This window comes from Lolium rigidum, chromosome 5 (genome assembly GCF_022539505.1).
Source record: "Lolium rigidum isolate FL_2022 chromosome 5, APGP_CSIRO_Lrig_0.1, whole genome shotgun sequence".
Lineage (NCBI taxonomy): Eukaryota > Viridiplantae > Streptophyta > Magnoliopsida > Poales > Poaceae > Lolium > Lolium rigidum.
Window position 1 is genome coordinate 2,262,712 of NC_061512.1, and position 13,023 is coordinate 2,275,734.

Consider the following 13,023-nt stretch of genomic DNA (forward strand, 5'->3'; position numbering starts at 1 on the left):
AAGAAACAAATCCTCTCGAAGTTGTTTTGGGTAAAAGAAATTTCAGCCCCAAATAGGTTTTCTCTGCAACGACATGCGTGTTGATCCGGATTCCGACCTCCTTCAACAGAAATTACGTACAGAAGACAAGAATCTTCACCGGAATCTGGGGCCCGCATTGCAATCCTCCCAGATCGTCCGATAATATCTCTCGCGGTCGCAACGACCACCCAACACGGAAGGAAACCATTCCCAATTCGCACGCCTCTCCAGATCACCTCCGCTCCCTCGTCGCGCGCGCGCGGGCGGGCGGCGGCGCCCGGCCGTTGACCCGATGACCGGCGGCGGCGGAGGGATCGATGCCGAATCCCCGCCACGGCGGCGCCCCTTGACGGTGCTCCCCCTAATCGCGCTCATCTTCTACGACGTCTCTGGCGGCCCGTTCGGCATCGAGGACTCGGTCCGCGCCGGCGGCGGCGCGCTGCTGCCCCTCCTCGGCTTCCTCATCCTCCCGGTCCTCTGGTCCCTGCCCGAGGCGCTCATCACCGCCGAGCTCGCCTCCGCGTTCCCCACCAACGCCGGCTACGTGGCGTGGGTCTCCGCCGCGTTCGGCCCCACGGCGGCCTTCCTCGTCGGCTTCACCAAGTGGGCGTCCGGCACCCTCGACAACGCGCTCTACCCGGTGCTCTTCCTCGACTACCTCCGCTCCGGCGGGCTCGCGCTGCCCGGCCCGCTCCGCTCGCTCGCCGTGCTCGCGCTCACCGCCGCGCTCACCTACCTCAACTACCGCGGCCTCCACCTCGTCGGCCTCTCCGCGCTCTTCCTCACCGCCTTCTCCCTCTCCCCGTTCGTCGCGCTCACCGCGCTCGCCATCCCCAAGATCCGCCCTTCCCGCTGGCTCGCGGTCAATCCCAAAGCCATTGACCCGCGCGGCTACTTCAACTCCATGTTCTGGAACCTCAACTACTGGGACAAGGCCAGCACGCTCGCCGGCGAGGTCGACGAGCCCAGGAAGACGTTCCCCAAGGCGGTGTTCGGCGCCGTGGGGCTCGTCGTCGGCGCCTACCTCATCCCGCTCCTGGCCGGCACCGGCGCGCTGCCGTCCGAGACGTCCGCGGAGTGGACGGACGGCTTCTTCTCCGAGGTCGGGCAGCGGATCGGCGGGCCCTGGCTGCGCGTCTGGATCCAGGCCGCCGCCGCCATGTCCAACATGGGCCTCTTCGAGGCCGAGATGAGCAGCGACTCCTTCCAGCTCCTCGGCATGGCCGAGATGGGCATGATCCCGGCCATCTTCGCCCGCAGGTAACCAACTCGAAACCTGAATAATCTCGTGTACTAGTTCTGACCGGGTGAACAAACAGAAAATCCTCATCTTTCTCGGCGGCGCATTGTCACTTAGGTCGCGGCACGGGACTCCGACGTACAGCATCCTGTGCTCGGCGGCGGGGGTGGTGGTGCTGTCCTTCATGAGCTTCCAGGAGATCATCGAGTTCCTCAACTTCCTCTACGGGCTGGGCATGCTGGCCGTGTTCGCGGCCTTCGTGAAGCTGCGGTTCAAGGACCCGGACCTGCCCCGCCCCTACCGGATACCGCTCGGCTCCAAGGGGGCCGCCGCCATGTGCGTCCCGCCCGTGGCGCTCATCGCCACCGTCATGTGTCTCGCGACGGCCAGGACCTTCGTCGTCAGCGGCGCCGTGGCCGCCGCGGGCGTCGCCATGTACTTCGGCCTCGAGCACCTCAAGACCACCGGGTGGGTCGAGTTCCTGGCGCCCGTGCCGTCCGACAGCTTCCACGGATCGTCGTCGTCGGCTGACGATGACAACGACGTTGAGGACGTCCGCGCCGTCCTTCTCGGTGCTGACAATGTTCCCGCCGCCGAGGAGGAGGTGCCCACCACCACCAGCAAGGCAGAGTAGCATGAGCGCGCGCACCGTCGCCATTTGTATCTGCACACATGTACGTACACTTGTTGTACAGTAGTTTCAGTAAATTTATTTTAGCATACACAGTGAGTTGATTTGTGAACTCCTGATGATTTTGTTCATCATAGCAGCGCGGCAATTGCTGCTGAATTCCTGAACTTTTGTAATAGGGTAGCTACAGTTGTGGAGTAGTAGTTTTGTTTGGATTTCATTGTGACTTCTGGATGTAGAATTTTTCAGAGCAACGTGTTGATAATTTATTCAGCACAAGCCGGTTATACTTATCTTCATCGTGTTTGGGTTAAATGTTTCTCCTGCAAACTAAGTGCAGGAAGATTCTGCCGCAGTTAGTTACCTGCCATTCTGTAGCTTTAGCCTACCTGCTATTACCTCTGTTTCTTAATTGTAAGACTTTTTGCCAAACTAAATTAGTTTGTCAAAATATCATAGTACATTAATTCAGTATGATGTACTTCCTCCGTTCTACATAAGTTGTTGCTGATTTAGATGTATTTACACATATTTTATATATGGGTGTGCCTATGTCTCAGTCGACTGAGATTTTCTTAAATCTCAGTCACCTCAGAAAAGTGCAACTGCAGTGTGCAACTCGGATCAGTTGCACTTTTCTAGTAGAAAAGTGCAATTGCACTTTTTTGATAGAAAAGTGCAACTCAAGTTCATTTTTATGGGTGACTGAGACTTAAGGAATTCTCAGTTGACTGAGACATAGCAAAACCGTTTATATATAAATATATCTAAATCTGGCTAGGCTCGTGAAATATTTAAGTACATGAATAATGGTTGATAAGACCGTGTTATCTCAATTAAGCCACATGATCTAGATATAACATGAAAACTGGATGTACAATTAATTGTTTTTAAGTCCTAGTTTCTAGTAATGACACATTTCTAAATATGTGTTGAGAAATTATTGCTAACAGATGAACCAGGGGGCTTAGCCGCTCTTTTTCTATTAAAAAGTACATGTAAATCTGCAACAAATTGAGAGAGAGTAACTAATAACAATAACAACTACATCTCAAAAAAAAAAAAACAATAACAACTAACTGGTATATCCTTGTTAATCGAGGTTGACTGTCATCTCCCCGGCAAATCTAAGATATCCTTTGTTAGATGGAGGAACTACTATAAAAAGTGGAAGCTTTTTTGGGTTGCTTGTAAGATTGCGTTGAAGTGCCAAATGTGCGTTGATCGAGCAGGAGTTGTGTTCCTTCAGCAAAGCGCATCCAGATCTTGTTTCTACCAGCTTCTTTTGTCAGCAAAGTACTTCCTCCGTCTCACAATAGTTATCTAAGATTTATCTAAATTAAGATGTGTTAGGGTAATATGCTTGTTGTATTACCAGGGGGCCAAATGCCACAATATATAGTACATGTACAGGTGCAAATATGCAGAAAGCCCCCTAACATATGGGGAAACTACTAATATATATATATATATATATATATATATATATATATATATATATATATATATATATATATATATATATATATATATATATATATATATATATATATATATATATACATCTAACACCCCCTCAAACTCATGGTGAATCCACAACACCGAGTTTGGAGAGGAAGAAATCATGTCGCGCTCGAGTCTATGCCTTCGTAAAGAAATCCGCCAACCGCAAATCTGAAGGCACATAATGAACCGCAACAACATCATCCCTGTACCCGTGCACGCGTGTAAAAAGCATCAACACCGATATGCTTGGTCAGCTCATGCTTGACCGGATCACGTGCAATACCGATAGCACCCGTACGGTCAGACAAAAGTGGAGTGGGTGTCGTAACAGAGACCCCAAAATCGGCAAGCAACCACCGTAACCAAGTCACCTCAGCAATCAACAAAGCCATAGCCCGCAACTCAGCCTCAACACTCGAACGGGAAACTGCGACCGGTTTCTTCGTCTTCCAAGCAACAAGCGAACCACCAAGAAACACACAAGTAAGCGTGAAGCGAACGACGATTCGTAGGATCACTTGCCCACGTAGCATCCGAATAGCACCGGAGCCGGAGAGAGCTGGAACGGGGAAAGAAAAGGCGACGAGTGATCGTGCCACGAAGATAACGAAGAACACGGAGGAGATGACTATAGTGAACAAGTGGTAGGAGATGAGACAAACCGACTCGAATATGAACAGGATAAGAAATATCAGACGAGTGACAAGCAAGATAAACAAGACTCCCAACAAGATGGCGATAACGAGTGGGATCAGGAAGAGGATCACCATCAGTAGGGACGAAGCTTAACATTAAGCTCCATAGGAGTATCAACCGTGCGCTCATCCCCAAGAGCAAAGCACGAGCAAGAAGATCCCGAATGTACTTTTCCCGAGAGATAGAAAAGCCATCGAAGTGGAGGAAACCTCAATGCCAAGAAAATAGCGAAGAGGACCAAGATCAGTCATAAGAAACCGATCACGAAGACGAGCCTTGACGAAGCCAATATACTCAGGATCATCACCAGCAATGATCATATCATCAACATAGAGAAGAAGAAGAGTCCGTCCACGAGGAGAAGTGTGAACGAAAAGTGCCGGATCATGAAGACTAGGAGAGAAACCAGCAGCTAGCCACCACAGAGGCGAAGCGCTCAAACCAGGCACGAGGGGCCTGTTTGAGACCATAGAGAGAACGTCGAAGACGACAAACCATCCCATCGTAGAACAGAATACCCATGAGGAGGCCGCATGTAAACCTCCTCACTCACCTCGCCATTAAGAAAAGCATTCTCGAACATCAAGCCGGGAGACGCACCGCGCGCGAACGTAAGCAATGCAAGAAGAAGGGTACGCACAGTAGTCATATGAGCCACAGGGCAAAAGTCTCATCATAGTCACGGCCGTGCTCCCGCCGAAAGCCACGAGCCACAAGACGCGCTTTATAGCGCTCAAGAGATCCATCGGAGCGAGTCTTAATTTTATAGACCCACTTACACGTGATAGGACGAACACCGAAGGTGGAGAAACAAGATCCCAAGTGCCGATGCGCTCAAGCGCAACGATCTCCTCAGCCATGGCAAGCTGCCATTCGAGATGACGCTCGGCATCCCGATAAGAAGTCGGCTCGGAAACGACAGAGAGACCATACTGACTAGGAGAGTAACGAGCTGGAGCACGACGCTGATGGACAGGCCGTGAAGGGGGAAGGTCATCAGCAGAGGACAACTCATCAGAAGAAGCGGAAGAAGGGACAGCATCAGAAGGATCCGAAGCCGGGGAACGAGGAGTACTAGGTGGACTAGACAGAGGAGAGGATGGCGCCGAAGGGGGCGCATCAGGACTAGGAGTGGGAGGAGATGGGATAGTAGGGGGTGCATCCGAAAAAAGAAGAAAAGAGATATCATCCACCGGGTAAGTACCCGAGGTGGGACGAGGATAGAAGGGACGCGTCTCATCAAACGTGACATCACGAGAGATGCGCATCCGACGACCAACGGGGTCCCAACAGCGGATAGCCCTTATGCTCATCACTGTATCCGAGAAAAACACACTCAACAGACTGAGCGGTCAGCTTGGTGCGATCGCGAGGAGGGAGAAGAACGTAGCAAACGCAACCAAATAAACGAAGTGTCGAGTAATCTGGAGAGCAACCAGAAAGACGCTCGAGAGGAATGCCACCTTGAAGGGCAGCAGAAGGCTGAATGTTAATGAGGTAAGTCGACGTAGCGACAGCCTCAGCCCAGAAATGCGGCGGAAGAGAGGAAGCAATCATCATAGCACGGGTAGTCTCAAGAATATGACGATGCTTACGCTCGGTGACACCATTTTGAGCATGGGCGCCGGGACACGAGAACTGGACAAGGGTGCCCTGCTCAGCAAGAACACCACGCAGGTGCTGGGTGATAACCCACAAGTATAGGGGGTGTATCGTAGTACTTTCGATAAATAAGAGTGTCGAACCCAACGAGGAGCAGAAGGTGTTGACAAGCAGTTTCTATGAAGGATTCACTGTAAATGCTCACAGACAAGTATTCAGTGGGTTTTGATATAGCAGATGAATAAAGTACAAGTAAGTAAAATGCGAGAGAAATAATTATAGCGAGTGGCCCAATCCTTTTTAGCACAAAGGACAAGCCGGTTTGTTTACTTATAATGACCAAACGTTCTTGAGGACACACGGGGATTTAGTCTAGTGCTTTCGCTTCATATAGCTGATTAATCTTCATTGTTTTGATAAGTGTTGTGTGGGTGAACCTATGCTAATGTACCGCCCTTCCTAGGACTAATACATACTTGTGATTATACCCTTGCAAGCATCCGCAACTACAAGAAAGTAATTAAGATAAATCTAACCACAGCCTTAAACTCGAGATCCCGCTATCCCTCCTGCACCAATATACCAACGGGGTTTAGGTTTCGTCACTCCGGCAACCCCGCAATTGGCAAACGAATACAAGATGCATTCCCTAGGCCCATAAATGGTGAAGTGTCATGTAGTCGACGTTCACACGACACCACTAGAAGAATAACACCTACAACTTAAATATCACAACATTGAATACTAACCAACATAATTCACTACTAACATTTAGATTTCACCCATGTCCTCAAGAACTAAATGAACTACTCACGAGACATCATATGGAACATGATCAGAGGTGATATGATGATGAATAACAATGTCGAGGGTGCTCCTCGGCAATGCCCTCCGATAGGGGCTTAGGGTTGATGGAATCCTGCAAGCTGACACGAGACATCGGTTCACAGACAAGCGGGGAGAGCGATTTACCCAGGTTCGGGGCCCTCGATGAGGTAAAACCCTTACGTCCCGCCTCGTCTCGTTCTTTGATTATGATGAAAACAGGTTACAATGGGGTGCCGAATAGTTCGGCTGTGATCTCGTCGAGAGGTTGGTTGCTAGGGTAACCTAGTTCTAAGCTTCTGCTGGCTAGTATTGCTAAGATTGATTGTGTCCCTCGATAGCCCCTCTCCTGGCCTTTATATAGGTGGCCAGGTCCCGAGAGGTCTAATCGAGTACGAGTAGGTTTACAGTAGATCTATTTCCAATCTTTCCTTGTTCGGCTTCCTCCGCGTCTTGTACTTCAAGTAATCTTCCGTCGCACCGCCCTAGTGGCCCATCTTGCCGTCGGGTTCCTTCATGGGCCTCCTGTTGGACCACGTAGGGTAGAGCAACATTGGTTACCCGAAGGGTAATGCCCACGTCAGTAGCCCCCGAGTGTCTAGCCGAACATAATTCGGGTAGAGACTAGAGCATGTCTTCTTCTGAAGTCCTTCTCCTCGATCATTCTTGCGTTTCTTTTATCTTCTATTTTCTATCGGGTGCGCGTCAGCACTCCCGATGGGAGTAGCCCCCGAGTCTAGGTACGGATGCTTGCAATCCGTGCGTAGACTCAAGTTGTACCACTTGAACATTTTCTTCTGCCGAAGTTTTTTTCCTGCGGGTCTTTGTAGTCCATCCGATACATTTTCTTTATGCAAGGGATAACGAATAACGTGCCCAACTTCTGTTGGTTAACTGCCGATGGCAAAACAACGTTACCCTACACAGAATCAAGTCCCTGGGCATGATCCTGGAGTGCGAAAAAGTTTTATCGGGTGCGCGTCAGCACTCCCGATGGGAGTAGCCCCCGAGCCTAGGTGCGGATGCTTGCAATCCGTGCATAGGCTTAAGTTGATCACTCGATACTTTCTTATCTCTTCGTATGCAATCATTCCTCATGACGTCATTGATGTCGTTTCTCCGTCCCCTTGATTTTGACCGATAAGACGCAACCCTGCCAGCCCTCGTTTTCGAGCAATTCCTCGCTCCTCTTTACACGGTTAGCGAGGCACCTCCTCGATTTCCGCAACCATTAATTGGAGAAAAGGCCCATTAACAATACGAAGCCTTCCTTAAGTTCCCCAAGAGATAGAAATCCCTAGCATTCTCCTTCATTCAATCCTTCGCCTGTTCTTCTTCTTCTCCTCGTTCACAACCGCCGCGCCGCCACCACCGTCTTCCGATTTCTCCTAGATCTCACAATGGTGAAGAAGAAGAACCCTAGCGCCGCCGCCAGCTCCACGAGCGGTGGTGCCGCCGCCAAATCTTCCTCGATTCTTTCGAAGGAAGGCGCGCCTCGGCGCTCCTCCCTGCCTCCGGCACCGATGGCGCCACCAAGTTCAAGCAGCCGGGCCCGGAGATTGGACAGCCTCTACCGTCACCAAGCGTGATGAAAAAAGATCCCGAAGCTCCGGGATTGATCTCCTCCGATGAGGGGAATGTGATCTTTCCAGGTGCGATTTCTCGACCTAATCCCCCTGCCGGTTTTACCGTGATGTTCTTATCGTTCTTATACCGAGGTCTTTCGCTTCCCGTCCACAAATTCCTCCTCCATCTCTTGCGAACTTACGAAATCCAATCTCCGAGTCTGGGCACGGGTGCTTACATCCGGGTACAGACTCGAGTCAAGTTTTTCCTTCGAACCTTTATTCTATCGGGTGCGCGTCAGCACTCCCGATGGGAGTAGCCCCCGAGCCTAGGTGCGGATGCTTGCAATCCGTGCATAGGCTTAAGTTGATCACTCGATACTTTCTTATCTCTTCGTATGCAATCATTCCTCATGACGTCATTGATGTCGTTTCTCTGTCCCCTTGATTTTGACTGATAAGACGCAACCTGCCAGCCCTGTTTTCGAGCAATTCCTGCTCCTCTTTACACGGTTAGCGAGGCACCTCCTCGATTTCCGCAACCATTAATTGGAGAAAAGGCCCATTAACAATACGAAGCCTTCCTTAAGTTCCCCAAGAGATAGAAATCCCTAGCATTCTCCTTCATTCAATCCTTCGCTGTTCTTCTTCTTCTCCCCGTTCACAACCGCTCGCGCCGCCACCACCGTCTTTCCGATTTCTCCTAGATCTCACAATGGTGAAGAAGAAGAACCCTAGCGCCGCCGCCAGCTCCACGAGCGGTGGTGCCGCCGCCAAATCTTCCTCGATTCTTTCGAAGGAAGGCGCGCCCGGCGCTCCTCCCAGCTCCGCACCGATGGCGCCACCAAGTTCGAGCAGCACAGGCCCGGAGATTGGACAGCCTCTACCGTCACCAAGCGTGATGAAAAAAGATCCCGAAGCCCGGGATTGATCTCCTCCGATGAGGGGAATGTGATCTTTCCAGTGCGATTTCTCGACCTAATCCCCCCGCCGGTTTTACCGTGATGTTCTTATCGTTCTTATACCGAGGTCTTTCGCTTCCCGTCCACAAATTCCTCCTCCATCTCTTGCGAACTTACGAAATCCAGCTTATGGCAACTCACTCCCAACTCAATCCTCCACGTTGCTCGTGTTTATCACCCTTCTGCGAAGCATATCCGGGCATTGAACCTCATTTTGGGTTGTGGAAAAAGATCTTCTATGTGAAAAGATACAAGAAGTAGTAACGGATCTTTTGTCACCGGAGGAGTGGGATTTGTAGCTCGTTCGGATGTCAATTACTTCAATTTCCCAATGAGAGAGTCCGTGCAAGGGTGGAGATTGAAGTGGTTCTATATCAAGGATTCTTTATCACCCGAATCTCGGCTCCCCTGTTTTGTCGATGCCCTTGAAGCCAAGCCTAAGAATTCCTGGAAGAATGTTCTCTCTCCCGACGAAAAAGTAGCTGCCGACGAACTATTTGCTAGATTTCTTCGGATTAAAGAAGCCGACGGCCAAACCATGGTTGGTAATGAGGTAGCGGCAAGTAGTTCTTGAAACGTCGAGTCCAACCAGCTTATGGCTAGAATTCGTCCAATGTGGTTGTATTCGGGTCCAAAGGATGAGACCAGAATTAACGCTGCCGAGCTGTCGGAAAAAGAACTGCTTGATGAAGTCCGTCGCCTTACTTCCTTCAGTCAAGAAGACTCAATCCCATTGATTTCTCCGTATACTCCTTTTGACGCCGATCATCCGCCTCCAGAGGCAACTTCCCTCTTCAAATTCTTGTTATGCTACTATTTTCTTAATCGATATAATTACTGTTATTCTCATCTGTCTTTTCTTCGGCATACCCTCGTAGCTTCCGGGGATTTTCATAACTTGCCAAATGATACTTCCGAAGGAAGAGGCTCTTCAGAACCCGTTGACTCTCGTACTGCTGAGCATAAAAACCCAACAAGCGATCATGATGACCTGATAGATTCTCGAAACTGCTCACACCAATCTCCACCCATCGCCCGGTGACACTTGCGACACGTAGGGATCGGTGCGTGATGATGACGCTGATCACGATGCCTTTATTAATGCAGCTGCGGAGGAGACCAGGGCTCCACCTACGAAGAGGTCAATCGGCGGCTTTGCCGATGAAGATGATCTCCTTGACATGTAAGTGTTTTTCTTCTTCTTACTATTTTCAGCTCCTTGGTCTTTTCATATTTTTCTCATAACTTAGTCGATCAAACCTTCCTTGTAGTGACGATGATTTTATTGAGCCTCCACCTAAGAGGGTCGGTCCGATGTCGTCTCACCAGCCGCCGCAGCCTTCCGAAGCTTCGGCTCCTAAGGCGGCTCCCGCGGCGCAAGCATCGACCGCCTCCTCCCTTTCCGGAGGGAAAGATGCTCCTGCTACCGCTACGCCTCCTTCTTCCGTAAGTCTTTGTCGAGTTTAACAGAATCTTCCGGAATGCGTCTTTGCCTAATGAACTTTGTAAAACGTTCCCTTTCTTCAAGGATCTACGAGGTGTGATATCCTCTTTAGAGGCCTTCGCCTCTCAATTCACCTCTCTGGAGGCGGACAAAATCCGGCTGCAGGAGGAGGCTAAGTCTTCCTCTTCAAAGCTGGATGGCGCCATCAAAAAGGCCGCCATAGCTCGCCAGGAGGTCAACTCCCTGAAAGAAGAACTGAACAAGCTGAAGGAGAGGCTGAAGGAGGAGGAAGCTCGGTCGGCGTAAAAGGATGAACTCCTCCGTCGGTCCGCCTTGGCCCCGCTTGGTAAGTCCCTACATCTCTTGTAGATTACCACTTTTTATGAATCTGTTTCTTCGTCAACGATTCCCTTTAATTTCTTTGCGTAAGCCGCCAGCATCCCTCATACCGCTTTGGACAAAGTTCCAAGCAACTCCCCGGCAAATGGTGTGTCAATGGTTCTCGCCACCCACCAGCTTACCCGGAACCGCTTGACAAGGGAAAGGGTGCTCGGCGCGGATGCATTCAATGATATTCCCCAAGGCCAAGCAGAGAAGACTCGGGGCAGCTGATTGGTGCCTTCGCAGTCGACACCAAGGAGGTCATCGAGGTATTCAAGCGCACCTCACGTACCTATGGTGCCCTCCTTGCCTTCCAACTTATGATGGGTTACGGCTTTAAGGCTGACATTGAAGAAATGACTAAGGCCCTGCCGAAAGAGAAAGATGGGCGACTTGTTGACTTAAGCGCTTTTACAGCATCCGCCCGTACTTGTGCTCGCCAGCTCCTTGATTTAGTTTCGTCGGGAAAGGCATCGGCTGGCCCCAGCCTGTCGACTCAGACTCAGGCTCCTTGATTGTTGTAACAATTTTATCCTTGGGCTAGTATGAAACATTATTCTGCCGCGAGAACCCAAGTTTCTAATGAACACTGTGCTGGCAATGTTGTCAACATACTTTTGTCATAATATCTTCGTTTGTACTTCTTCTGATAGGAATTTCTTGTACCTCTCCCGATGGGAGTTACATTGGAAGCTTAATTTGCCCATGACCATCGTCCTTTTGACGCTGTTGCCTGCAGGTTTTCCCGGTGCCCTCGTTTGTTGATGACTCTTCGGGCGTTCTTCCCGAAGGTGATCGGGTCCAACGAATGAAGGACCGGATCACGCAGATGGAGAAGGACCTGCGCAGCACTTACGCCTTGGCTGCAATTGTCAACAAGAAGAGCGAGATTGCAGCCGACGTAGAGCGGTATGCTCTTACTGAGCTACATAAGGCTACCGAGAGCTTGAACTGTGAGTCCTTTGATCTCTCGCGCCCTTTGATTGATAGAATCTTATCTCGATCCTTTGCTTACTTCTGTGCCAGTCATAGCTCTGAACCGTGCAGAGGAGAACAAACGGATTCACGAACGTGCGAATGCATTGACCCAGCTATCCTCATCCGACGAGATTTTCTGGCGGGAGCACTCGAAGGCTTCGGCTGTCGCGCGATTTCAAGATCGGGTTCAGCAGGCCCATACCTTTTTTGACAAGTGCTATAAGGCTATGAGGGTGGTTTGGAAGACAATGTTCCCTTTGAACGCAGTTCCTCCAACTCTCCTTGCTTTGATGTCTGAATTTGGTAACGCCAAGAAGGTCCGAGAGTTGGTACGTGCGCAAGTTTTTGTAGGGGCCAGGTTTACACTTGCCCTTGTACTTGCCCGTTATCCTTCGGCAGGTTTACTGTCGATTGCCAACGCTACTGGAGACTTGGAGGCGCTGTACCCGAAGGTATTGTTGCCTGCCAACATAGTCGTCGACAGACTCGAGGAAGACTCAAGGGTACCTGAAGAAAGAGGAACTCCACAAGAGTGATTTCAGGGATTTAATGTCCGTTTTGTAAATAGAGAATTTGGCTACTTTATCCAAGTGTCTGGATTATGTAATGATGCCCTCTCACTACAAGAAAAGTTGCCATGGCCGACGAAGTTGAAGTCGCGCCGTGGTTGCTGGTGTACCATGGCCGACGATTTTGGGTCTGTCCGTTGTGCATGTCAAAACGTTTTTCTCGTTTTTGAGGCCACCTAGCCCGACGAAAACGGCCAAAACGTCGCGTATGGTGGCCCGGGACGTGGTGCATCTCGAAATCTCGGGTTCGCCGGCCGAGTCAACGCAAATCCGCACCGCCGAGGGATGTAGGGCCCAGATGGCAGCCTCTCTGGCATTGTTTTTTTTCTCGATCGCGCCATCTTGTTCAACGTTCTCCGATCGAGCCGTTTACGATGCAGGATCATGGGTCCCGCATGTCATCCTCTATGAACCAAAATTCTTTCTATTCTTGGATTTTTTTTGACCCCCTGATTTCTGGCTACTTCATTTTTCTTTTGATCCCTTGCCGCCTTGGAAACGTTGAGACCGCTGCTGCTAAATGGGACCCGCATGTCATCCTCTATGTGCAATCAACTTTCTTTTCTTGGAGTTTTTTTTGGCACCTCAAATTTGGTCACTTGT

The 13,023-nt window shown here is 50.3% G+C and overlaps 1 protein-coding gene across 1 annotated transcript; it reads left to right on the plus strand.

The window, feature by feature from the left end:
- Positions 1-228: 228 nt before the first annotated feature.
- LOC124653439 (probable polyamine transporter At3g19553) lies at positions 229-2,185 on the plus strand. The gene is made up of 2 exons (XM_047192505.1): positions 229-1,281; positions 1,379-2,185. Exons 1-2 carry the CDS (start codon positions 314-316, stop codon positions 1,893-1,895), a joined length of 1,485 nt encoding a protein of 494 aa, XP_047048461.1. The 5' UTR covers positions 229-313; the 3' UTR covers positions 1,896-2,185.
- Positions 2,186-13,023: the final 10,838 nt, after the last annotated feature.